This window comes from Hypoxylon trugodes (genome assembly GCF_022578975.1).
Source record: "Hypoxylon trugodes strain CBS 135444 unplaced genomic scaffold F4822scaffold_2, whole genome shotgun sequence".
Taxonomy (NCBI): Eukaryota; Fungi; Ascomycota; class Sordariomycetes; order Xylariales; family Hypoxylaceae; genus Hypoxylon; species Hypoxylon trugodes.
In genome coordinates, this window is record NW_026250017.1 from 2,580,239 (window position 1) to 2,607,240 (window position 27,002).

General features: G+C 46.6%; 4 protein-coding genes across 4 annotated transcripts; 2 read left to right on the top strand and 2 right to left on the bottom strand.

Moving 5' to 3' along the window:
- Positions 1 to 1,976: 1,976 nt before the first annotated feature.
- On the bottom strand, positions 1,977 to 3,697 carry F4822DRAFT_131108 (DUF914-domain-containing protein). Its single transcript, XM_051452710.1, has one exon. It carries the CDS (start codon positions 3,540 to 3,542, stop codon positions 2,223 to 2,225), a length of 1,320 nt encoding a protein of 439 aa, XP_051318274.1. The 5' UTR covers positions 3,543 to 3,697; the 3' UTR covers positions 1,977 to 2,222.
- An 8,757-nt stretch (positions 3,698 to 12,454) lies between these two features.
- Positions 12,455 to 14,206, top strand: F4822DRAFT_425706 (uncharacterized protein; the record flags this gene model as incomplete). Its single annotated transcript, XM_051460391.1, has 5 exons — positions 12,455 to 12,554; positions 12,616 to 12,675; positions 12,856 to 12,918; positions 13,022 to 13,249; positions 13,479 to 14,206. The coding sequence occupies 5 exons, from the start codon at positions 12,455 to 12,457 to the stop codon at positions 14,204 to 14,206; spliced, it is 1,179 nt and encodes a 392-aa protein (XP_051318275.1).
- Positions 14,207 to 16,500: 2,294 nt separating this feature from the next.
- F4822DRAFT_425707 (uncharacterized protein) lies at positions 16,501 to 17,397 on the bottom strand (the record flags this gene model as incomplete). The annotated part of the gene is made up of 2 exons (XM_051460392.1): positions 16,501 to 16,991; positions 17,058 to 17,397. The coding sequence occupies 2 exons, from the start codon at positions 17,395 to 17,397 to the stop codon at positions 16,501 to 16,503; spliced, it is 831 nt and encodes a 276-aa protein (XP_051318276.1).
- A 4,214-nt stretch (positions 17,398 to 21,611) lies between these two features.
- Positions 21,612 to 26,621, top strand: F4822DRAFT_131319 (uncharacterized protein). The gene is made up of 4 exons (XM_051452711.1): positions 21,612 to 23,287; positions 23,342 to 23,413; positions 23,466 to 23,684; positions 23,737 to 26,621. Exons 1-4 carry the CDS (start codon positions 22,249 to 22,251, stop codon positions 26,241 to 26,243), a joined length of 3,837 nt encoding a protein of 1,278 aa, XP_051318277.1. The 5' UTR covers positions 21,612 to 22,248; the 3' UTR covers positions 26,244 to 26,621.
- Positions 26,622 to 27,002: the final 381 nt, after the last annotated feature.

Genomic DNA, 27,002 nt, shown 5'->3' on the forward strand with positions numbered 1-27,002 from the left:
AATGCTGGAGCGTGCTCAGAATGTATCGTTGGTTTTCGGGCTATCTTCTATCTACTAGGAACGAGGATGGTACCTACGCATTTATAGTATTGTTTTGTTTTATTCGCACGTCACTATACAAGTAGTCGACCATGACTATGTTAAACATCTTCTGTTGTTCATGAACACCTAGGAATAGGCACACTAGTGACTTAGAATAGCAGTCATGATCCGGAAGGATAGCGTTGAAAGGCACTCTAGAAGGGACGAAACTCATCATGTGCTCCTGGCCGTAGAAGTGGAAATCTTTCCAGACTGACATGGTGTTGCTACTGATCCACCTGTTGTATAAGACCTTTAGATAATACCTCGTTAATCCCCATCATGATTCACCCCCACAGATAGTGAAATCTCTAAACTTCAACCATAATTATAATCTACTTAACACTCGTAAATTTTATTATATCAATTTTTATTCAGAGTTAGCTAATATCAAGACCTGTAGAACTATGCCTGCGCGAGCCTCTAGTGTGTGACGTAGATTATCATATCTAGCATATCCATCCCCTCCCACCCCAGCCCCCTATCCGCAACACTACCTAGGTACCTAGGCACCATGCATGCCCGCGATGTGTGTTCCTCATGGGAACCATTTCTCCCGAAGACGACCCCATTCATTTCTTTTGGCTACAGGAAGAGCACACAACTGTACTGCGTTTGCTTTGCGGCTCGACCTTCACGAAGCCACAACAACCAACTCCTTTCCCAATCTTTTCCGCTTCAGAGCAAATATCTTCAATATAGGTCGTCTCGCCAACGTAGCCCTCGTGTTTTTCGCACCAGTCTCTTTGGGGCCGTGTAGAATATATGATGATGTGTAAAAAGTGTTTTCCTCGGCTTCCTTACCTACTGATAGTGATTTATCGCTGTGGTTTTCGAAAGAGAGTAGTCGCTTGAAGAATATTAAGGTGTGATCAGTGGAACCTATCGATGATTTTCTGCTTAAAAAGAAGATAGGTAATACAGTATCTGGGTGAGTTGGTAGCAGTATTTATAACAATATGTTGTTCTACCCAGCCCCGACCCGATCGGCCGTCCTGCATCATGAGTGAATGGATATATCACTCATCTATTATAATTCTCTTGTCGGATCTCCGTCGAGGCAAGTACAGTTGTTCATGAACACCTATGGCCCGGGTATGATCGCACTGGTGAGCTGGAACAGTAGTCATGTTCAACAGGCACATCAGAAGGGACGAAACTCATCGCGTACTATCATAAACTATTCAACACTCCTTCATTATATCATATAAAGTAAATTAGTCAGTACCAAGACTTGTAGAATTATGCTTGCGCGAGGCCTGAGTCTAAGTCTAAAGCATCCCTATTAAACCTAGACGGAAAACGAATCCGACACAAGTCCTCTTCCACATACCAAAACAACGTCCTTTCACTCCCCGGGTCCCCTATTTGCCCCTACCCACTCATACCGGAATTAGGCATTATATCATCTGTGCCACAGGTCCCCAAGGTTCCCCCAATTGATCATTATGCATTTTGTTTAGCGAGGCACTCATCACAGTCCTGCGTCGGATCCGGATCCATTTCCAACAATTCGGAGATATTCCCACAACAACCAAAACCGGCTCCTATATCTGTTGCCGTTTCGCACTCCTCTTCGACGACTGTTACATCGCCGTAGAAGTGCGAACCCAGCGGACACCAGGCTTGCTTTGGAGTCCGGTAACACATAGCTGCGTTCGTAGTCCGTCTGGTGTAAGATGGATGTTTGAGGGTCGATGTGAATAGGGGAGGCGCCAAGAGTAGGTTTATTTGATTTCGCGTTGTTAAGATTCTAGTGATGAAAAATTATTGTATTTAAGAATAACAAATGTCGTTTGATGAAGGCTGATATGTGATAAACGCTCGTCTTTGGTTCTTGAGTTGATTTGCTTCTTTTAACTGCGACGGCGATGCAGCAGGCATCAATATTTATAGTAGCCATGGAGTCTATTCACAAATCAGGCCTCCTGTTTTTAAAGGTGACGAGGTAAGACCATTGGCCTCACCTTGTATTACACACGTATAGGCTGACTAAGGACACCGCTAAGCTTAGAAGTGATGATATGTTCAAATTAAAACGTATCGCTGATAAGTCATTGGTATCCTGAATCCCTATATATAATCCTATCAACACCAATCCTACCCTGATTACCCAAAAAGGTATTTGTTCCCCAAAAAATCTACACCTCAGCCGCACTAGTCGAAGCTGCAATCCCCTGTTTTCGAGCCATGTTCAGCGCCTTCAGCTTGGCTGTGCCGAAGCCTGCGACACCCTCCTCTTGATTGTCGCCTAGCCATGGCTTCTTGGACTCGCCAAGGATACTACCAGCAAGGAAGTAAACGGCCAGGCCAATAATAATAAGAACGAAGGCGATGGGATACAAGTAGTGGATGGCGTAACCGAAGACGTGAATGCCAATAATAGTGCCCCAGAAATTGGCGGTCAGGAGCGAGATGTTGTAGAAGGCTGCTGAAGCGATGCGCAATAGGAACGGGACCACGGAGTAAAAGAAGGCTAGCACCAACGTGTACCCTACTAGATATCCTATCACGTTTCCATTCCACGTCGCCTGTTGGAAACTCTCCCGGTCAAAGATGGCCGCTTGCACACCGTTGATAAGCATACCGAAAAGGCCCATGAACGACAGCACCTCGTACGTTGGCCGCTTGCTGACGTACCACTCCTCGAAAACGTTGGTAAGGCCGTAGCAGGTGGCTCCGAGCAAGGCGAAGAGATCACCCTTCAACATGTTCTCTGCAGGACCGCCGTTGGTTCCTTGGATGTGGTCACTAGCCAGTAGGAGGCCCATGCCACCGCAGCAAATCAAGATACCCAAAATCTGGAAGATCTTGTATCGCACACGCAGCAGGAGGAACGAGATGATGACGACACAGACGATCGCCCAGAAGTTAATCAGCTGAGCGGAAAGAATATTCGTGTAGCGGTAAGCCAGGACGGTGAAGTAGTTGCCCTGTACGTCGAGGAAGCTGAGGATAAAATACCTCCAGCCGTCCACCAGCAAGATTTTGCCGTACTTTTTAGGTCCGTATGTGTACAAGGTATATGTCAAGTAGATGAGCGACAACAGGATGTACGTAAAGACGGACTGAAAGGCTGGGATAGAGGTACCGTAATTCGCTAGAAAGGTTGAGAAGGTGTTGGTAGCAGTGATGCAGAGTGCCAGCGTTTGACCGAGCAAAAGGACGATCCAAAAGTCGGCGGTGGCCAAATAGGAGTACCAATGGACCTTCGTGGCTTCTATTTGCTGTAAACCGTGACCAACAGCTTCGTTGGTAGCATTGTCGTCGCCGAATCGGCTCTCATTGCTGCTACCGGCCGTCACCTCAACGGTGGTAGTAGGACCTTGGAATTGGCCCGGTTTAGTATAGTACGCCATTTCAAATTGTTGAATCTCGCTATAACCTCGATGTTGGCGATCTTGTCCAAACGTCTCTCGAAATACCTGAAGGGGGTTGGTAGAAATCTCCCGGAATTTCATGCAAGAACAACAGTAAAAATGGGCTTCTCAATTAATAGCAATTAAAAAATCGAAGCCACGGGCAATCCTTCGTATAAGTCTTTCTTCCTCCTCCTAATGCAAGCGCAAAGACTTCAAGTCGCTTGCAAATAATGTTACCGCAAGACCAGAATGCACATGTGAAGATGCGCGCAGTCTATGTGGGACAACGGACGGCGGGGTTGAGAGGAATGAACCGAAGAACATTAACAGAGTTGTATTCGTGAAACGTAAAGACTTGAATATATACTAGTACATGTGTAGCCCAGTATATGCACACATAGTCTGATAGTTAGCTGAAGATTGAGGCGAAAACTTGACCAAAGAAAAAAAAAAGTGAAAGGAAAAAAAGAAGGGTCCGGTCCGTCGCTCTTGGTCTGCTGGGTCGATCGATGTAAGTCGGTCGGTCGGCGTGGGAGGTTAGAGAGATCTGGGAAGCAACCTCCGTGGAGGGTGGGGTGCTAGGAATGCGCTTTCCTTTCGTAAAATCGTCAAAAGAAGACATCTCATTGGTCAGTATTATCTTGCCCCAGTTCATCTTCAGCTAACTAGCAGGGCTAGCCCAGGGCCAGGCCGTGATTATCGCCGGTCTCCACCGAATAGCACATGTTTCCAGGCCTCGCCAGCAGGAGCTCCCATTGGATTTTAGCTCTTTAGTGAACTCTTAGCGCCCAACCAACCTCTTAACTTTTACATCTTTTTATCATCTCTCTCTTTTACTTTACATAGCTTCTACTATACACGTAATCAGTTCTCTCTTTCTCCTTACGCACTATCTCTTAAGATGATTTAGAAATCAAGATATTGTGTAATTATATTGCTGTTTACGGTTTCTATAGTGTCCTGGCGACTCCGGCGTGGGGCGGAAAAAGACAGTCTACTTACGAAATGAATTCATATCAAGGTCGATTAATAAGTGAAAATCAGTTGAGCAACAACAACTTTAGCCATGGGGGGGGGACAGCAATTGGATATTTTAATCACGTAAAGATATGAGATCTAGCGACGAAGGTGGTCTTCCGAGACATCAGCGAATTAGGGTATCACCAACAGCATCGTCTGAGCTGAAACTACGAAAACGCCACATACGAAATTGGTAGCACGAGCACTTTGGCAAGCTGCATTAGCTCCCAGTGGCGCAGGTGGGGGTCAAGGTGGGTGGGTAGAGAGGACTGCGATCTTTCCATGAACTTGACATTATCGACGTTTTGAAGGATCGCCGTAACCATGTGGTGGATTAAGGTGAGCAGTGTTAGGGCGGCCGGGGCTCTTCGCGAGGTGGAAAGCAGTCCGCTATAAGCACGCGGGAGATTCAAGCGTCTCGGGGCTCATTATATGGCTCAGTGTGTTTCAAAGTGAGTGCTGGATAATTCGTACGTGAAAGTCCGGACAAATCGCACCGTTCAGTTCTTACGGATCGGTGTTCCCTATCTTCCGTACACTCTGTGGTATGACGTTGATAATATGACTGCTTTATCGGGAAGGCCTCTAGAGAAAAGAGTTCCATGGAAGCTAATTTTAGAAGATACTGAACGATGCTAATGGTGACACTCCGTTCAGAGTCTTTAAGTGGCCATGTTTTCGTCCTTGTGGCTTGATGTCGGATCCATCTCTGCTGTTACTTATCTAGTCGAGACAACGAGAGAGAATAATCTATATGAATAGGCGAGTATATTACATCAATATCCCGTGTTCATGAGACTAAACTTAACCTAAACCCTTAAATCCAGATAGTCCCTATGAGGACTAGGAAAACAACGGCTACCGCCCAGCTACTTGTCACAACCGCACGGAATGATTTGATAATGGGTAGATTCTGAATGTAATGCTGAGGTGGGTTCTACCAAGATGAAACGTATATGGGTATTCATATCATAGATAACGCCGAAAGTGGTGGTACCGGAGCGAAATGTATCGCAGGTTCTAGAATTATCAACAGACAGACTGGAATTGAAGCAACCCCTTGTTGCTACTCAATCTACTTGGAGCTGTATATATTGAGTTTTGATATGCTGCTTCCATTAAACAACCCATACTGGCATGTAAATAGGGTTAAAGTCTTAAGGAACCAGTATCCGAGCGTCACCATCACCGCTACTACGCACCGATAGATTTACGCATTGGATCAATCTACCGATAATTTCCTGAGGAATTAGGTATCACGGGCGTGAACTTGGCGAGCTTCACCATGAGCCAGGAATTTGGCTTCGAGCTTGTTTCGTCCTAGCCACGGCAGTTGATTTGTCGTCAAGAATGCAGCTGTATTATGGAATGAAGAATCAACGAATACCGTTGAGGCTTTGATGAGTAAGTTACTCTCACATCCAGCAGCGGGATCAATCGGGGAATAGCAAGCAAGCTAAGAAGTATGCCCTCCGGACGGGAAAGCTGGAACCTGTCGGATCGACTGGAACGTATGCCATCAGCGACCGATTTAGACATTACAGATGGGCGCTAGAGCACATTCACATAATCTTGGCGGCTAGTCCTGCATACGTCGTTGGGTGCAAGTCAAAGCACGTGCCTGATGCCTTACCAATGGTATTCACGACTCCGATATCTGATGCGTTGGTGATGTAGGGGGTTTCGCCTACCTTATCCAAGATTTCATTGCAACTTGGGCTTTGAAGAACCAGGCGGGTACTCCCCAGAGCCAGTACCTTGGCCTTGGTAAAGTAAGAGGGGGCAAGGGGCAAGAGCGATATAACGCTAACAAGTCACAGTATCGACTACTTTTGGAGGGATTTTTTTTCTTTTCCCTTTGATGAAGCGATGATAGGTAGGAATACGTCGCCATCTCCAAGAAGCCTATACGATTTATTGGTGCATCTGCCGAACCTGAAATTTGTCTAGTGAAGATCGTGTATGTCATCGTTGAACGAATAACTGAAATGATTCGCATCCTAAGCAAGAAAAGCTGGAACGCGGGGAAGCATCCTTTGCTAGATTGGTGACCGAGGAAGCGAGGAGGAAATCTTTAAAGATCGGTTGGTCGTGGGGGGCTCATCATTACTTGCAAAGGAACTCTCCCAATGGTCATTACTGGAGAACATAATATCACGCAAACGTCAGGTGCGGTTAGACTGGTATGCTAGTCGTTCCCGATATGAACGTACGTAAGAAGCGTTTGCATCCGCCTTGCAGGGAGACGCATCTAGGGTTTCGAATAGACTGAGATCTTGATAGAATCGTGGATAACATCTACCTAGGTTAAAACGATAATATTTGTTCAATCTACTTATAGTAATGATTCACGGGTTCGCCTCGTTTAGGTCTGATTACCTACTTTCTCTTAGTGCTCGAAGGCGACGAGAGTATTGGCCACGTTCGCGAGTTTTCTTTTTCGAGTCATCCATAGGAGAGCGAAGTTATTGCTAATTTGAGGAGTAGGAATACTGTACAGCCACGAAGGCTTGTGACTCCGGGTATCCCTGGCCTTGACCAACGAAATTATCTGGTCGGGCTACATTAGAGGGCATTAACATCCGACCAATGGAATACAGATGACGAGCTGGAACATCGAAAAACATAACGACTGAAAATGGGTACTAGAGGTCGTTATGTACCTATACCCTAGGTACATAAGCATTAAAGTCGACTTCATCATGAGAACCGACATTGGTCGAAATTGAGTAGAGCAACCACCGAATGTTAATTAAATATTAGGCGTAATACGAAGCCAATTTTCGAGTGGTGAAAATAGAGAACTCGGCTGAATCCGAAGGAGGAAAATAAATACCCGAACTGTTAGGTCGGCCATAAGTATGTACTTTCACCCGCAGCCACCGTAGACAGATCTGTTGGTTTAATCTAACGGGCCAGCGATGGTGATGAAATATTCCCGCTCCGGATCTGCGCGTCAGACCGAGTCCATGGGAAGCAATGTGTTGGATCTGTAAAGTACATTCTTGAATGTGATAGACATTAGCACCAGAGATGTGCTGAATATCAGATTCTCGTCAGTTGTAAGGTGGTATTCAGAATCGTAATACCTCAACCCTCAACACCTCCGTCAAGGGTGCTAGGATCGCTAGGGTGTTGGGCTGCACTAAGGGGCGGTATGGGGTCGTGGGCCGTGGGTTCAAGAATTGCGAGCGCCATTGAACCGAAAGGAGCAGACTTCCAATTCGGGAAGCTCATGGGTACATATAACGGTTAGGCCCTCTTCGCAACTTCGATCGGCTCGCCGAAGGGTTCCTCTTTTTGCTTGTCACCCCGAATCATGAAGTATACTGTGTAAGAACCTTGTAATGTAATCAGGCCACTCGTTAATTGATGACAATGTGAAAGCCATCCAAGTGGTGGAATTGACGGACCATCCCACAAATTGGTAGCCTCGGGTATTTAGAACCACTGAGCCAGGCTAGCTCTTCGCAGCACCCCGAATTTAATCATCGCTAAGGGCGCTAAACGGAAAATTAGGGAATTTTGGGAAAAGGACGACGAACGGGAGCCAGAAGTATTAAAAAGAGGTATTATTTATCGGCAAGACTTCGCGTGTGTGCCCTGTCTCCAATCCTAGAACAACCGGGTCCCCTAACTATCGAGGGGCCATGAGTGCAGAATGCTGGAAACATAAGAGGGGAAAAACGTGCTGTAAGAGTAGCATCTTGTGAGCTTCCGGAGATGCGGATGGCAGTATTTCACCTGAGCCAAGTATCCAGTCTCTCGGGATTGGATTACAACGATCGGTTGGTATACCATACCATTTGAATTGGTCCCCATATTGAACAGATGTATCACGCCCGAGTAGTTTCTTCACTGGTGAACCGCACCGCTGGGTAGAATCTTGGGAGTTGGTCGCCACGCGAGGTTGTATAGAAAACTACTAGTGTATGTATTCCCTTGTATGTAGGCGTCTTGGGATTGTCAAGTATGCATAAAAATCCCTGTTTGGGAGATGGGAGATGCCAAGCCCTATGTTAGACTGACCGTTGGCTTATTTACGATTAGCAATTATGTTTCCCACATACATCTAGATATCTGCGGTGTGTTGCCTCGTACCTACATGGTACTGTATGTAGGTAGGTAGGTAGGCCGCGATGCAAGATCGTGATGGTAGATTGTTGATAGGGTCTACTCCGTAGTTTCGGGAAGCCCTGCTCCAAGTATGTTATATCAATATTATGTACTTACGGTAGTTCGATTGAAGTGTCGCTTACTATTTAAGACCGGGATCTTGATCTCATCCGTGAGGCTATGGGCAAGGGGGCGTAGTTCCATGTAATGTATGGGTATGCATGTGCAAGATTTGGCGCGCCGTTAGGCTAGATTTGAACCCGGAAATATCCATATCGCCTCGGGAGTGCTAAACCGAACGAATATCAAAATTCGGCCAGCTCGGTTTCCCATAAGAATATGCAGTTTTTCATTATTTGAAGATCATCGGGAATCCGAGAGAACCTGTTGGGGAATCGGAGTTTGTTGACGCCCTATGTACCGATCCCAATAAAGCCGTCCTCATGACTATTGGTTCTTACGTGTTAAATTGTATCTGTATGTGTGCGTGTGCGGACTTGCAGCGTTTTCATGGTTGTACAGCAGCTCTGTGGCGGTCTGAATTGGCGGTATCTGCGCCGTTAAAGGGGTATTTTTGGATATTGTTACACCGTACATAGGGAATGCCTATCACAGGTTGAATAACGCTTTATAACCCCTCTAACACATGTGACGATAAGCGGATCGTAAGGAGATCCGAGTCGAATATTTTTTGTATCAAAGTGGCCCCTGAGCCCCTTTTCATCAAGTTATACAATAATGTAGTAAGGAAAAGTAAGGAAATATGGAATTTGACATGCCACGACATACGAACCATGACAACTTCGACAACATACTAATGACAAAAGAACTTGCGACGGTCTGTGCTTGATTTAACCGACTTCGACTCCTTTATCAATAATAATCGTATGCATATTGGCGTGAATAAGGGTTGATTCGACTCATTCGTCCCTTTCGGTTACCTAAGTATTTATGGGGTGAAGGTCATACCTGTTGAGTTGAATCAAGATGAGGCTCGTGCTGTTAGAAGGAATGGAAGGGAAAGAAGAAGGAAAAGTGTAAGGATTTGAAGCGATTTGAAGCTTGAAACGTTACTGGAGCCGCAAGTTTCAACGGGTCCTGCAGGGTCCAAGATGCGACCCGAGACAATAACCTCAGGAAACTTTCCCATCATAAAAAAGAAATTGAACAAGATTTAGCACCTATCTAGAAATGTGGGGATTATGACCTAGGTAATTGCCCTAGGCAAGGTGTATTATTACATGTATATATCTTGTACTCCTGTGGAGAGAACGGGTGGGTTATGTGGGGGTCGTGATAATCAAACACAGAGGGAAATCCTCTTGTCCACTTCAACTTGCGTAGCGGTCCAGACGGCAACGAACTCCGGTGTTGGTTCTGTGCTCAGCCTTTTAAGGCTCTACCCTTCATCCCATCTCTCATCATTGATCTATTTTTGCCGAGTTGACAAAAGGCATTTGGGATGTTTGGTTTTATTACATGAAACGATATGATCGTACTTTTACTCTTACATATACAAGCGCAATACTTAGAAGTATCTATAAATGCTAAACGTTGTGTTACAACATAGAGGTTGAGATGGTAATTACTAAAGTACCTAGCTTACTATAAGTATATGAGTTGGGTACCTTACATATACTTATGAGTGTACCTGCCTTGGGTAAATGAAGGAAATGATGATGGTGGATTCAATTGATGTAAGATATCTGCATGGTGACGAGTGTAGTTACATGAGATATGTAACTGGTAACGTAAGTCCCCTAGATAGGCACAAAATTTTATGTATTGTGGTAGTTGCCAAATACTGGTTCCCGTTGATTACTAGCAGGCATGTCCCTGTAATTTTACACTATAGTAGAGTTTTAAGGTAGTGGTAGGGGGACTACTTCTTCAGCTTTGACCGTTCCATCATTTTGAATTTAGAATCCATATTCTATCAGCGAAATATCGGGGCAGATAGGTATTAAAATGAACAATGACTACATCCCTTGTCACAAAAAAAAAAAAAGGGAAATAAATCAACTCAGTTTCTAAACGCTCGCGGCGATTTCTTAAAATATTTGTAATAAAGAAATCATTATGCAGTGACTAACGCTAATGGCTATTGTTATATAATCATCACAAATTAGTCCTACATGCAATTACCCACACCATTTACACCTGGACAACTACCTAGGTACCTACCTACCTACCTCGCTAGACGCTGTATCTCCTAGGAAGAGGAAGTCAGCATTCTAAATCCAATCGTTGTGGCGGCTGCCATTAATAGGTGTTACCTTGTCGAATAAATGGAAGAGGGATGAGGAAGGAAGTACGAGGGCTCTTTCTAAATGTACCTGGACATTAAAGTATGCAGCGTCGAAAGTACCTGCCTACAGCCCTAGAGAACAGCAGACTGGATGTAGGAACCTTGAAACTATAAGCCCGTGCAGTCCCCTTCTCCTTCTTCTCCACATGCATCTTGTCCTACATGTACCATCTTACCAGGTATAAACCTTACTTGTTCAGTACTGGTCTCTGCTAGGCAGTTTCCTTAGAAGGAACAGAACAATACCCTAGTGTACCTAGGTAGAGGAAGGAAAGAGTCGAGAAAAATTCATCAGCAGCCAAACGTTTTTCTTTTATTTGACCAGTAGAAAATACCACCTAATCTATTCCCCATTAAAAAACCGCCATCATTCATCAGTCCACACCAAGTACTAGTACTACCACTACCACCGCCATCACACCCACCAGACGGAGGACCACACCAACGGGATACATACATTGTAGACAGAGACTGGGGCAGAGGAGCTCTTACAAATAAGTGATTATTTTTCTCTGTCTGTCTCTCTTACAGGAGTCGCACGAAAAGTACCGATCTATAGGAAACACCTTCGTATGTACCTAAGTGTCTAGGTACGATACCTTTCCCAACTCAGTGCCTTACAAGGTACTTCTTGGGTATAGGAACTAACGGTGAGAAGCCAAGTACCGGCTCCGTATTAGGAAGCTATTCGTACACGGAGTACGCCCTGATACATACACCAGGTATGTACCTAACCCCCCCATTCCCCCATTCAGACCCAGTTCTGGTTGATCAACTACAACTTGTCCCCTCCGATAATTTCTCTTATTACTCCTATTAAATTACTTGAAGGTAGCCCATCTCCCGTTACCGTTGCCGCCTCCCTTTTCCTACCCACGTCTCGTCCCCCCGTCGCGTGTGTGTGCTGCGCAGTTGTGTAGTGCAGTTCTTTTTTTCTTTTTTTTCACTTTTCTAATTTTCCTATCTTCTCCATAGAACTAGGCGAATATTTCGTCGCCAAAAATCAAACAGGTGTCGCCTAGAAATTTTTTGGGCTGAAGATTTCTGGTAAGTTGCGGAATGAGAGACATTTTCATCTTACTTAATTTTTTTTTCTTTTTTTCCCGCCCCCTCTCTCGCGCGGCAACCAAAGGGAGTGTCTGCGTCTACATGCACGCGCGCTCGGAGTATGAATGTGGACAGTGACAACAGCAGCCGAGGCGGAAACTTAACTGTTTTTTGTCCTTGGTCGGTCGATGACAACGCCGACCCCATTCTTATAGTTGCATCTATTGTTGGGCACAGGTCTACTAAGAGAATACCATCTATACATCCTACCTTCACGGATAGAACGTCTTAATATTTCCATTACTAGTTCTACGCAAGGCGTCAACCATCGCATAGTTGTGCCAACATTCTCGTTGTTACTATTTATCCCATTGTGTACTGGGTTTCGATATGACAGGACTGACCTTAGATTCCCAGTTGATCGGCCCTACTCGACTACCTATTTTCTTAATCGTGATATCGATATCATAGGCGAGCGATTGCGTGAGCGGACGAGTGATATTCGCCGAGACGAAACAATATGTCACAGCAATATTACACTGAATCGCAATGGGCTGGCGCGGGTCCTTCTCAACCGACGTGGGATCATCAGACCCCACCGCCGCCCCCTGCGCGAACCGGTAAGATAGTCATTGGCGGTTAGGACTATTTAGATCAGGCCAATTAACAATGTTATGATAGGTGGTAGCTCTTCCAGCCTGCGCGAAGTCGAGTCGGTCGCTTTCTCTTACCAATTTGAGGGTACGTACATTTGGAATAGGGACTACACCCAAACGGCGCATGTTGAATATGGTGTCGCGCGATCGAGGGCTTCAGCCCAAAGTCTGTACCGCAAACATTGGTTTTGGTGAAGGTTGCGCGTCACGATATATCCCCAAGGTGCGACAGTGAAGATATTTGACAAGCTGACGCGTTTGATAGAGGTCGACCGAGCCGTTGATAATCTGGTGAAGAGCGGCAAGATGTATGGTCCGCCGGGACGACGTGAGTTCACCCCGACTATGGTTCAGCAAGGAGTCAAGGCGCGCTGAAAACGCTTCGGGACGTGGGGGGACTTTCGCTTGAGTAGTACTAATTAGTTATGTAGATGGTCGAGTTGCATCTGGACATGGGCCGCGACCACATTCCCTGGAGTTTGGCGACCCGCGTGCTGGCCACCCTGGCCCTAACTTGCAGAATTTCTATGCTGCGCAACGACACCAACCTTCGCGTGGTTCCAACGAGGCGGAACAGATGATGCAGGCCAAGCGGAGGATGGCGGCTCAGCGGGAGCGAGAGCTTCGCAACTATCATCAAGAGCAGCAATTACACCGAAGTAGGCCACCCTCTTCTGTATAGCACAAGACTTTCCTCGCAAATCAAAAAAAGAAAATTCGCTCGGCGGAGTCAACATGTTCTATTATCTACCCTGATTTCCATACGCGATGTTTCTACAATGTCTTGAATTCCCGTAAATTTTGTTTCGGCATGTTGCGATGAATCCCCAAGTCACTGCAAATCTGTTATATCTTGGCGAAGAGATGCTAACTCTTCATCCACTACAGATGTCCTCGCTGATATGTCCTACAATGGCAAATCCGACCGTGCTTTGAGCCCTGGCAGTATGTCCGAGGACGACCAACGCCGTGACTTGATTAATCGCCAGCGTACTGCATTATTTGGCGAAGCTGGTTATCCCGACGAATCTGCCACGAATCGACAGGGGGTTCCTAGCTTGCCAACTGGAACGTCGGGCCACCGTGGTCCCTCGCCCCTAGCATATGATTATGGACGGCCGAATGCGCCTAATGGCCCTGAGGGGGCTTCGCAGCCCTCTGACCTCCAGGGCCTGTCTCGTGCAAACAGCAATGCTAGCCCTCAGTCCAACCCGCCAGCCAATATTGGCATCTTCGATTCTGCTATTGGACAGCAGGCTAACCGCACCAGTAACTCATCTCCCACTGGTGGATCCCCCCCTCGAGCCGGAGGGGTTACTAAGCCAACGCAAAGTGGCAGTACCGTAGCCCCTATTGGCACACGTCCTTCAGCGGCTTCCCAAGCGCAGAACCCGGCATTGAACAAGCGATCTACAACTCCCCTACCGTCACCATTAAGTCATGGTTTTTCCGCCTCGGGAAACGGCGATGATTCTAATAGCCAGGGCGTCTCGACCACGGGCGCTCCCTCTAACCCACCTAGCGCTGCGGCAGAAGGGTATAACGGATGGGGCAACCGCTCTGGCGTGTGGGGAAATAAATCAAGCTTGGGCGTTCAGGCAAGCGTCTGGGGCTAGATCTCAAATCAGCGTAACGAAAGCTCGAGCAGCGGTAAACGTTGATCTGGTAATGCGACAAGTATCAGTTCGGCATTGGCAAGGGGGCTAGTGCTTAGAAGGAGTGTTTCCTCTCGCGGGTGATGACGGTCATTGGAGCAGCACAAAGATCGGTGTTCAGGTTGGTTGGGTACGGACGAGGGATAACGTATATCCAGCATCAGCATGGGTGTTTAGGCCTTTGACGACACGGAAACAAAGATTTTGGCAAAACCGGGGTGGAAAATCGTTTTTCTTTTTCTGTTCGGAGTTATCTGCGTTTCTGATTTTTCGACCTACGATACCTCACATTTCTCGATTCTCAGACATCTTGACACGTCCCAAACCCACGCAAGAACGATATATAAGACGTCTTGTTTTTCTCGTTGGTACCTGGAAAGGTCCGGCTGGATGGAGGTATCCGAAAGAATGGAAAAGAAGGTTTGGTAAAGGTATGGCAAAGGGATATGGCTCAGGGCATAGTGGCGGTTGTGTTTACGGGATGAAGTTGCGATTTTTCTTATTCCCCTCGATCACGATTGCGAATACCTCGGACCTCGCATGAAATGAGAAACATCTACAGATTGGCACTCGATGGTTCATGCAGAGCAATTCTCGAGGTCTACTCGAAGTTACTCTTGATGGGCCCTGGTTGCTTTCCCTCCTCAAACGTTGTATTAATCTCAACAACCGACGGCGTATGATAAGGAGGGGGATTTATTAAACAGAAAGGGGAAGGGTGGTTTTCAGCTGGCGGCATGGTGGGGTCTTTTTTCTTTGCAATTTATTTTCTACAAAAAACAAAAGGGCTGGTAATGGGAGAAGGTTGTGTGTAGAGATGGCTTTTCATTTCAACGGTGCGTGGTGCTTGTAAGCATTTAGGGAGAGGGATTTTCTCAATTTTCATCAGTCGCGTTGTGTTTCCGCATGAGGGAGTTTGGCACATCGATTGATTCGGCATCATCACTGGTAAAATGGACAGGCACATACTCGGCATTATGTCTCTTTTTGCGTTCTTTCGTGATGTGATATTTGTGCTGAGACATTGTTTCTAGTTATGTGATAAATGAAGGGTTAGTAATGCAAGGCGTGAAGGTTGGTGTCGATAGAAGACCTGCCATATGTATTCATTGCATATAGTGGTCATCGATGGCAATGTGGTAGACTGAAACAGCAGGTACTTCGGATTTTGTCTAGGTACCTACCCTAGGTAGGTATGTAGTTAGATTTTACCCTTCATATCTAACCTATGAAGGTAGTGAGGCAACATTTTCGCCATATGCTATCACGTTGGATCTATGGAAGTTCTGTCTGAACTGATATTATCGTACCTAGTCTATCCATACATTCTCTACTAACATCTCTTCATGTAGTCCCTCTCTTGGAATTGGTCTTGGCATATAGGTGAGACTCGCTTTCCTTTGTCTCGTCGTTTCCCTTTGAGTCCCGCTATTTGTGGACGTTGCTCCGGTCTAAGACATCAGGTTTATCTATATATAGGTCGCGGTATCTTACTTATTCATGTGGCTGGCTTTGTTGTATATACGTACTTCCTTGTAACTTGGGAGGATGAGGATGGGGATGGTGGCTGAGCGAGTGAAGATATTCCTTTCATACACTCCAGTTAGTGAGTTTTAAGTTGTTGAGAGGACATATTAACTTGGCTTTAAACCTTTTGTATCAATACGACGTATAAAAATGTTTTCACCTTGACCTACCTATGTACATAAGGAAACGTTTATAGTATTGCGGTAACTTTAAGTATCGCTATGGCCGTTGGCGCCGTTGGTAGTTTGTTTAGCATCGTCGTAGAATTGAGTTTCCCAAGAGGCCTGTATCACAACCTTGTCTAAGTTTAGCTTCACCCTCAACTCGAGCGTACGAGTTTAAATCTTTTGAAACCCAAGAGAACATAGACATATAAATTAGAATAACTCTAGGAGTCCTAAGAATAGGCGAAAAGGCCGGGTTGGTACGGTCTAGCGATTTAGCGACGTGGTACTTTTACCCAGCGCCCTATACCTAAAAAATATCTCTACTAGTATCGCTAGGTCCTGGGGTTCGATTCCCTAGATGGCCAACATATTTTTATTTTTTTATTTTTTGCTTTTTTTCCCTTCTCCCCTACTCTTTAATACATCCCCTTGTTGGGCATCTATAAAGCACAGTTGTGTAACATAGGACCAAATTCAACCGCTTTCCTACCCCATAGATCCAGGTATTCATAGATCATCATACATTAACTCATCACGCTGTATGCTACTTCAAAACGACAACTAGAATCCGAGCACCGCAGCTGCCGCATCGAGATCCATTACATCATCGCCGCGCAGTGCTTTTGCTCCCCATACTACAGTCCCTCGTCCATCGACGGCAAACAGGCCAGCCTGTTGCCACTTATTCCCCATGACTGTTGCCGGTCCATCACTCATATCCCCTCCCACGGCTGGCGCGGTGCCATCAGGCTTAAGACTGCCCGTCCGTTGGAGGGAATTGGCGACTTTGATTCCCAACCAACCCTTCTCCTTCCAACCTTGCATTTGTGTAGTGGGGTTGAACATAGACCATACCGTCCCTAGACCAACGCCCCATGCCGCGTAGATCGCGCGATCTTCATCGATGACTATTTCGACGTTCCACGCGCCACCTAATATATCGACCCATTTCTTTGTCGCCTCGCGCGATGAATGCGATACGGCTATACATGTGAGTTTGCCTTGGTTCTTGATGGCGAGGTCGCGGAGGGCTAGGAAGGACTTTTGCGCAACTACGAATTTAATCAGTTAATATTATGCCATAGAGTGAGATGTGATAGTAAGTTAAGAACACATACAGGCGCACCCGACACATCGCATAAAGAGAACGATGACCGGCTTTCCACCACCGAATATGAGCTGTCTGTCGCGGTCTAGCGGGGCCAGGTCGCCTGGCTTGGGGCATTCAGCGACTGGAACTGGTGGTGGTACCGGTGATAACCAGGCTTGCGCTGTAAGTGGGAGTTTTTTAGTGCTCATCCACGCTGGCCATCCTCCATTTGAGTCTTCCAATTCATCAAGACCCGGTACAGACCCGTCATTTGGCTTGCTGGATTTTGATGAGGAATTGAAGTCGAGACTGTCGCTCGACAACCCAACCTTCCTCATCGCCAGCTTCGTTGTCAAACTTGAGAACATCTTGACTTTTCTTTCACCCAAGGACCAGGATTGATATTAAAAAAATGATAGTGTCGGCGTCCACGTCAACACTAACGTCAGGAAAAACGTCAACTGAATTTAGAAATTGCGCGGATCAGACCACAATCGTCACAGCGTGCTAATCTTAAGAAAAAAAATTGACAGAAAATTTTCGAACAAAGATCTTCCAAATGTCAAAAGAGGAAAAGGAGATCATAAAACGAAAAGAAACGTCCCTTACGCCAGAGCACAAGGCTGACGGAGCTCCTTGATACAGGGACCGTCTCAACCCTTGCCCGTCTGGAGATCCGATCCTGGTCTAAAGATTGAATCCCTGGCTGGACCCCTTGAATTTCGCGAGGCTGATGCCAAGCGCGCCTCGAAGAACACGCGCCGTTCCAATCAGTTGAAATTGGGACCAATCGGGAATAGCTGCATACCCAACTGTGGTAGCGAATACGCGGGGTCTTCGTTGCCAAGCCTGGGCTTCTGTCAATAGACGGTTTGCTAAGCTCGTGTTATTGAATTGCCTCGTTGTGCGCATACGAAGATTACGGGTAAATCTTCGTGTTGCAGCCAGCGCTTCGGTGTCCCCAGTGCCCTGTATAATGGCTGTGGCTACCAAGCCCCCACACCATGGATTTGGAATACCGGCTGAAAGTGTCATATAGGGAACATGGAGATCCTTTGCTAGGAATCGGGGGGTTGTCCGGCGACAACGTTATTACCACGTGAGCTAACCTTGACGACGGAAGAGGAGTTGCGATGAATCTACGGAACTTCCATTCCGCAGCAATCTTGATTTTGACAGTTGATATGAGTGAGTGGTTTGAGTCTGACGGCTCGCATCTCATTATCCCGAGCAGTCGAATCTCATGTCTAGATTGTCTGACGATAAATTTAGATAGGACTAGTTTTTAAGGAGTAAGGAGTAAATTATTCATCGTGATACTTGGCAGCCCTAGCGCGGAAATGTGAGATGTCATGATCTAGAACGCTTAGTTATCCTCCAGGTAGAGGCCGGTAGTATCAGAGATATTGTACCTGAATTCTTCCACGCCTAGGTGATTTCCAAAAGAGGGAGATATCTTGGCTAGCCCGGTGGATTGAGGTGGTGGACAACTTGATGATGCACCTTTGATGTCCTAATAGGAAAGTAGACGGTGTAGCCGACTTTTGTGTAACGAGAGTCCTGATCACACTAGATATTTTGTGGCTTCACATCAGCAGTGCTCCTAATTATCGGCTTAGGTCATGCTGATGGCGTGTGCCGTTTTCAAGGCGAAGGTATAAAACATGCTTGGGCTAATTTGGATGCCGTCGGTTCCTAGCAACGACCCTGAACTGAAAGACAAAATCGAGGGACGTATGGCCACAAAATGCAACGTAATTAGCTACTCGCCTCGGCCTTCAGCATCAGCCTACAACAACTATGGTTATGTGATATGTGGTATGTTGAGTAAATGGTAGTCGTAGAAAATTACCTTGATAGAATTACGTCAGATTCGCTGACGGACATTGCTGGGGACGTGACCTAGCTAAGCCCACCTAGTCGGTTGAAGCATCGAACACCGATGTGCTGAATGATACCGGGAATGCGGGCTACAACCCAAGTAAAAAGGATCCCCATCACACTAAGCCAACGGCCCCCATCCATAGGAACCGGCGTATGACGTCAAAGAAACTGACCGTACGTACTACGTAGGTAGGGTGTCGTAGCGTGGAAATAAGGACCCCAAGATCCAGCCAATCTAGAGAGGGCAGAATGCCTAGGTAGGCTCGTCTTTCCATAAGTAGCGAAATTCTCAGGTGCCTTGCTTCGTATTTTCCCAAGATAGCCCCAAAAGGGCAAAGATAGGGTTGCACAGTTCGACCTATTGCAGATGACAGGCGAGAGGCTGACGAGGTCGGTTACATCACATATATCCATTTGTACAACTGTCCGCGTTGGTAGGTTGGTGGATCTCTGAAGAACCCTAAGGAGGGTTGGTGTTGAAAACCTCTTCATTTTTGGTTCTTCCCCTTTCTCCTTAGTCGGTTCTATGACGATTGTATAAATGAAAATTTTAACCAGTCAACTATACATGACCACGAAATGAATAATAAGATTTAAAGAGCCTCATGACAAGTTAGCTTTTTATGTAATTGAAGAGGAACCAACCTAATGCAGTTTTAGGAGTTGATCGACAGGGACATGGGCTGTCCCGTATGAATGGTTCGCGGTTTGACAAAGGTCATCGGTCAGTCAGGTTGGATATTTCATCGCATGTTAGGGTTGATTCTAATATCATCAACCAGCGAATGGGCGTCATGAGCGAGAGAAATGCAGCCTTACGGATAAGGGACCGGCGAGAGCAATGCTACTTTCTTCTTAAAGATGCGGGTGGCAAAGACAAATTTAAGGAATTGCTTGTTGTGATCGAGTCAGGCAATCCGCGTCTGGCTCGACCAATTATGAGAGATTCAGCCCTTCGCTTGTATACCTAAAGCGATTCTTTGTAAGGTTTGATGTTAATGATGTTGGCTTATCATGGACATAGCCGGTGAAGGATTGGGGCGTTTGTTATGTATCCGTGATCTGGGGGAGCAGCGCAGCTGAAATGGATGGGAGTCGTTCGATCCCCATGCGACACCAAATTGATACATGCAGAATTGGAAAATGCAAGAAATGAAGAAAGAGAAGATAATAATCTTTCGAAGTCTCCGATGCTGATCGTAACTCTTTCACTACGTTTGTCGTGTTCTGTAGAGATTACCTCGTATGGAATACTTTTACGTTGTCGTATTTCATTGATGTTTCGTATAACAATTCCAATGCCACCAATTATAGCACTAAATACTAATAGGCTACCTGACTTAAATTTACGCTTATACGTTTCATCTAGTACTATGGGTAGTTACTTACAACTAAGAGGGATGCAAGGATAACGGTACATACGGTAATAACTTACCTCCGCGGGTTATGCCTATTTGGTATGGGTAATTTAGGTACATGCTCCATACTCAGAGTAGCTAAGTACTTGGGTACTTTATAAGGACTGATTAATCTGCCCTGCCATAGAATCTGCTTGAAATTACACATGTGGTCATGTATGCATTCTATCTAATGTCTTTTTTATAAGCGAACCCTGTTGGCCCCCTTTTCTCTATAGGGATGTCGGTGCACCTTTGCATGTCGGATATTGCCACATGCTCTTTGAACAAAATACGTCTGTCTATATGTGCTAGGTGCTACTTATAGAGGTACATGTTTATTGTCATTTGCCAGTGTATGAGCGTATGAACTGGGGGTTTTTTTAGAGACGGCGCACGAGCCACCCTCCACACGATAACCCCTATGAAATTGATTTAGGGCACACACCTAGTTACATATGTACCTATAAACTACCTAGAACTTCGCGCTTTTTACCCACCTGGTCAAACAGAATCGCGCTACGCTGATTGTACCTACTTCTGTTGCCGTATTACGCACAACAACCCTTTCCTTTGCGTCGCGTTGTTTTTTTTTGGCTTTAGTTAAGCAGGCAGGCGAGGCACCTGCCCATAACCTAGACACTTTGCTAGGTAGTAAATGCATAGAAAGCGAGTGGGGAGACACACTGACAGCCCTCACTCAAATTACCTAACCTACCTGTATGTGCCTGCTGCCACTACCCCTACATTGTACGTACATACCTAGGTACCTTGCCGATTTCCTGCCTTGCCTCCACTACACCTAGGGTAACTAACGTATTCTGTAATCTAGACTACGCCTGCCATTACCACCTCCTCTGCAGATTACATACACCCCATACACCAACTTAGAAACAACTCTGTTTTTGGCTCGGCCATCGGGATTGCCTTTACTACCTTTTTTACTATTATCGCTTTCCTCTACCACCACCACTTACCACTTACCACTAACCACTATTATCTCCATTACTACTACTTCTTTTTTCTGTATGCTATAGTCTACGTTGTGTTACGACTTCTATATTTCCTCCTTACCAACCGACCTCCCTCTCTCCTCCCTCACCTTTAATCCCCCCCATCCTCTCCTCTTAGAAGTGGAAGCGAAAGTGGCAGTGGAAGTGGAAAAATAAAAGGTTTCGGCGACAGAGCAATAACGACTCATACGATTGTTGCTACTACTGTTGTTACTACTATTACGACGACACTCTTTTTGTCTTTTACGGATTCAGACTTCGTTTTTATTTTCTGGCGATACCCCCTTTTATACCCACACGTCGACTCGTGTGCGTGTGTTGCTTATTCTCAATCGTTTCCTCAATTGAATCTTTTGTTTCTTTCTTCCTTTTAGTGTGGCTGGCCTCTGTCTCCAACCAACCGTAAATGCTCTTAGTCTATGCGAGTTGTACGCGGGAAAAAAAAGCGGTCCATTGATGCTCTTCGACCTCTGCTGAGAACAGAACGAATTGCCTCATGAGATCTTATATCTTCCAGCGGTAAAGACATTCCATAATCTTTTGTATTGATAACTGGCTCGGGCTTGTTCCGAACTGAGCGTTACCTTAGTGAGCTGTCATCTCAAGCTCTCCGACTCGCTCCTTTTTTTTGGCCTCGTCTCGCCGATCCTCCGACTTCCCCCCATCGCCCAAAACTCCTACCGCCGGCTCTATCGACGGCCCAGGCCCGCGAGTCGACGATACGTTCACTTCACTCTGTATTTATCCCTCTTTCACGAGCGCCGATTAGTTACTACCGACGATCGTAACCTACAAGGAAGTGCGCACGTAGGAGTACCCGGTACCCTTTATTGTCGGTAACCCGCGTCACTACCTGCCTAGGTAGCCATTCGTTTGCCCATCCCCAGTCAAGGCCGCTTCGGTTGTTGTGCGGGGCCCATCTTTAATGGAAGACCAGCCTATGACGGGAGACTCAGAACATAATTATTCATCTCCAGCTCTTGGGACTCGGTCAAATCCAACAAATCTTGGACCTAATTCTTTCACACACACCAATTTAGAGCAGGTTTCGACCTTCTTACCGCGCCAGGCACCAATCTACATTGATTCCCGCCGCTACTACAAGCAGCTCGCCGAAGAACAGCGCATCAGAGAAGAACTCGTCAGAGAGTGGCACCTTAAGACACAGCATCTTCTTCATTACGATACGAACATCGTGCCGCGTCGAGGTGGTCAGACCACGTCTCCGAAGTCCGCACTTCCGGCTCAGAACGTCCAGGGCGGACCTAGAACTCGCTCAGCATCCAAAGTGTCGAACAAGAAAGGTGGTGCTAGGCAGGCCTCCCCGAGCTGCCATGCTTCTGGAGGCAACCACAACAAGACCAGAGAAGCCGATCGCGAGCTTATAACAGGCAAGAATACGCCGTCCAAAATGCAAAATAGGAAGCCCGACTTCCGCCAGCAGCTTCCCCCGAAGCCGAAGCAGTCTGGTTCGCCTTCAAATTTACCCCCTCACCCGAATTCTGTTCCGTCAACCCCCCAACAACATGCGCGCAAATTTTCCTTCGAGTCGAGAGATCATTCCCCTAATGCCAACACGTCCCATTCCCCGAGATCCGCATATTCCGAGGCCAACGGTGCGGTTCCTTCTTTACGACCTCTACCCCCGCGACAAGGTGTTTGCAAATTCGAGACAGGTCTTAAGCATTCCCGTCGAAGAATGCCTTATAGCTCAGACGAGATGTTGGAGAAGGTAGACTTACAGACTATCAAGAGCAAACTTTCTGAAGAGGATGAGCGAAAGCTATCTACAGACATGCGCGAACTTTACGACCGGTTACAACCGACAGGGGAAGTAGAGGAAAAAAGACAAAAGCTAGTGCAGAAGTTAGAGAAGTTGCTTAATGATGCTTGGCCTGGGCATGATATCCGTGTACATCTTTTTGGGTCCTCAGGGAACTTGTTATGCTCGGATGACTCTGATGGTTTGTATATGCATCTAGAAAACGTTTATTACTTGGCTAACCTCGGTCTCTTAGTGGATATATGCATCGTGACACCGTGGAAAGAGCTCGAGGGTGTTTGCATGCTTGCGGAGTTACTCGCTAAGCGTAAGAGATGGCGCCCTTTTTAACTACTTATATACCTGCTAATACCCTCTAGGTGGAATGGAGAAAGTCGTCTGCGTGTCTTCGGCTAAGGTTCCGATCGTCAAGATTTGGGATCCCGAGTTGAAGTTATCTTGCGATATGAACGTTAATAATACGTTGGCCCTTGAAAATACGCGTATGATTAAGACATACGTCCAAATTGATGAACGAGTACGGCCGCTGGCTATGATCATTAAGTATTGGACGAGACGGAGAAAGATCAACGATGCTGGTAAGATCCTACATATTATATGTTTTGAAATCTCTATGCTAATAAGGTACAGCGTATGGCGGAACATTGAGTTCTTACACCTGGATATGCATGATCATCGCGTTTTTACAACTACGCCAACCCCCCATATTGCCTGCGTTACACCAGAGGCCCCACCAGAAGCTCCCCAGGGAGGACGGCGAGATGGCTTCATTTGCCGACGACATAAATCAACTACGAGGATTTGGAGACGAAAACAAGTCCTCTTTAGGAGAGTTGTTGTTTCAATTCTTCCTATTTTACGCCCACGAAGTTGATTATCGTAAAGACGTGTTGTCCGTTCGCTTGGGTAAGATCATACCGAAGGAAAACAAGAATTGGCATATGAACATGACCAATCAGCTTTGTGTCGAAGAGCCATTTAATGTCGGCCGCAATCTCGGCAATACTGCTGATAGTTACGCATTTCGAGGTATCCACCTGGAGCTCCGTCGTGCATTTGACCTAATTGTACAGGGAAAACTCGATGAATGCTGTGATCAATACGTATTTCCTAAAGAGGAGGAGAGAATCTATCAAAAACCAGCGCAAACATCCCGCCCGGCGGTGCTCTTGCGATCAGCCTCGCACCAACAGTCGAACCGGGGGAGTCGAGGCGGCTCATATCGCAATGGTAACCGCCAAGGACAGCACAGGAATAATGGTAATAACAACAGCAACAACAACAGTCGAAGGGCTTCATCCAGCATACAATACGACAATAACGGGAACGCAATGGTTTTCCCCGAATATCAGGTGGCTATGACGCCCCAGGGGCAGTTTATATACGTGCAAGACCCGAATATAATGCAAGCGTTTAGCGCTTTGGCCATGCAGCAGAATAATATTAACTTTCTCCAGTATGCCCAGAATGCAGGATTTAACGTACCGCCTACTCAGATGATGCAGGGCAATGCTTCACAAACACAACCATCATCGGCGGAGCGTTCCCGTACCAACTCGTTCGACACTCCGCCATTAAGCGCTCCGTTGCGTCCAGACGTACGAACGGAAATGTATAATAATTACCATCAAGCTTACCTTCACAATCTTCAGACCTTCTATCTGCAACAACAGGGCTACATGTACCCACCCTCGCCATCAACCAATCATACCGGCGATTTCCGACGCAGCTCTCATCGAACCACAAATGGTAGCGATTCAGGTCACAGTTTGTCCGGAAGCACTATGAGATCCCAGTCGCAGCCAGCATCACGAACCGCTCCCGGCGTGCCAACTGCTCAGGGCATAACTGGGGCTAATCAGATACCCACCGGAATGACTAGTATTCCTGCGAGACACGTTAATGGAGCCCCCATGCCTAGCTTTATTCCAGACGAGGCACATGATAATGAACAGAATGGTTCTACGGCAACCACTCCACCTGAGGAAGAGAGGAGTTATAGCTACTACGCCGACCCTTCAAGTCCACCTCGGCGGACAAGCGTTCCGACTAGTAACATACCGGCTTTCGGTGATATCAATACCCAAGCCCCTAACCAGAGCAGAGGGCGACTGTCTTCTGATCAACTCCCCCAGTCAATACTGGATAGGATCAAGCAGAACTCCCGTTCTCCTTCACCAATGGGCCACAATAGAGGTTACTCTATGGGTCGAGGTTCAGCCCCTCTCGCTTCTGCGCCTTTCCCAGCGGGTAATGGATCGCAGGCTCGTGATACCACACCGTTAGTCGTCAATGGTTCTATGTCCAAGTTATCGAACGGTAATTCGCCACGTCAACCTACCCAGGGTGAGATCCCAGTAGGCCAGTACGCTGGCTATGACAACCCGCTCCATATCAATCAACGACTCGATGCCAGTAGCTCTATCGTCACTGAGACGCCATTCACTAATCATTCAACACCCGGAAAAGGAAATTCGCCAACATCAGATAGACCAGTGGTTGTTAATGGTTCTTCGAACGCTGGCACTTTTATCAATAACCAATTGCATGGATCCCAATTTTCTCACGATGTGGGTATGGCCCCCTCAGGTTACCAACAAGTTGCAGTTGGCCATGATGTCAACGGCAATCTAGCGGGGGCTTACCCAAATTCTTTCCAACGGTATCGTCCGCTGCCGGGCCAACTGGTTGCCCTCGATCTCGAAACAGGAAATCATGTTCAGTCGTCTGAGTTCCCCCATCTTTCGCTTTCGCCCGTATACGAGGCCAACAGCCCATCTCCGAATCTCACTCGAAGGCCGGACATACCCTTTGAGCAGCCAGCGCCAGCGTTTTCAGTCCCGCCATACAATCACCCCGGACTTAAGGCCGAGTCGACGAAAGGAAAACAAAAATCATCGATTGAGGCGTCTTCATCTAGACATGAAGGCTTCGCGCCCTCGAATCCAAGGGTTAATGGTTTAGCTCGAGAGAACGGGCACACTCGCGGTGCTAAGAGCGAGAGCGATAACACCGGAAATAGATGGCAAAAAATGAGTCGAGGTAAAAAGAAGGCCGATGATTCAAAGCCACGAGGCGATGCTTATCCGCAGAGCGAGCAATTACCGAAAAACGACTCGGAGAGAAAGGGGGGCTGAACCATAAATCCTGACGGACTTTGGATATACACCCAAATGGCGAGTTGGCGGATATACATCGTCTCAATATGAATCTCTAATCCGAGACGCCTGGTGCTATATTGGACATGATTGAAGGCCTGGTTTATCTCCACATGTGGATAATATTTTCCGCCAGGTCATACAACGTCTTTGCCTTCTATCATTCTGCTCATCAGGAGGAACGATATTGTCTATACGCAACTTTATATGGCCACAGAGTTACAGATAGGACAGACGTATCCTTGAGCTCAGCATTCTCAAGTGATTTCGGGAATCAGATCAGACAGGTATAGATGGAAGGGTGGATACGATAATTATATGTGCAACGCTGGATTGGTGGGGCGATGTTGGCTAACCTACCCAGCATATGCATACGAGCACCGTTTCCGATATGAAAGGTCGTTCCGGCTAGGTTGAGGTCTAAAGCTGATTTCTTAAGGTTGTACATTGTTTAGGAAGGGGTTTGCACCTAAGGGACACAAGGAGTCTATGGCATATATAGAGCATTGCAAGGCGGTGGGGCGGCTCGATCGATATCCAGTCAAGGCATGAAATGGCAATGGGGTGATGGCCACCCCCCTTTACGGGCGATACCTAACCCAATCAAGTGATTCGGGATGGGAAAAGATAGGGGATACACTTTTTTCTTTATGTCCCCGGGGTACTCAAGACTCAACGATGATAAGGTATACCCTCAGATAGACGGTCACAGGAGTAGGCATGAAAAGAAAAAAATTA

Bases quoted from the DNA above. Each gene is read 5' to 3' on its own strand.
- F4822DRAFT_131108 (XM_051452710.1), bottom strand. From the start codon at position 3,542: ATGAAATTCCGGGAGATTTCTACCAACCCCCTTCAGGTATTTCGAGAG.
- F4822DRAFT_131319 (XM_051452711.1), top strand. From the start codon at position 22,249: ATGGAAGACCAGCCTATGACGGGAGACTCAGAACATAATTATTCATCT. The intron at 23,414-23,465 runs GTAAGAGATGGC...AATACCCTCTAG, and splicing joins TGCGGAGTTACTCGCTAAGC to GTGGAATGGAGAAAGTCGTC. The intron at 23,685-23,736 runs GTAAGATCCTAC...AATAAGGTACAG, and splicing joins GAGAAAGATCAACGATGCTG to CGTATGGCGGAACATTGAGT.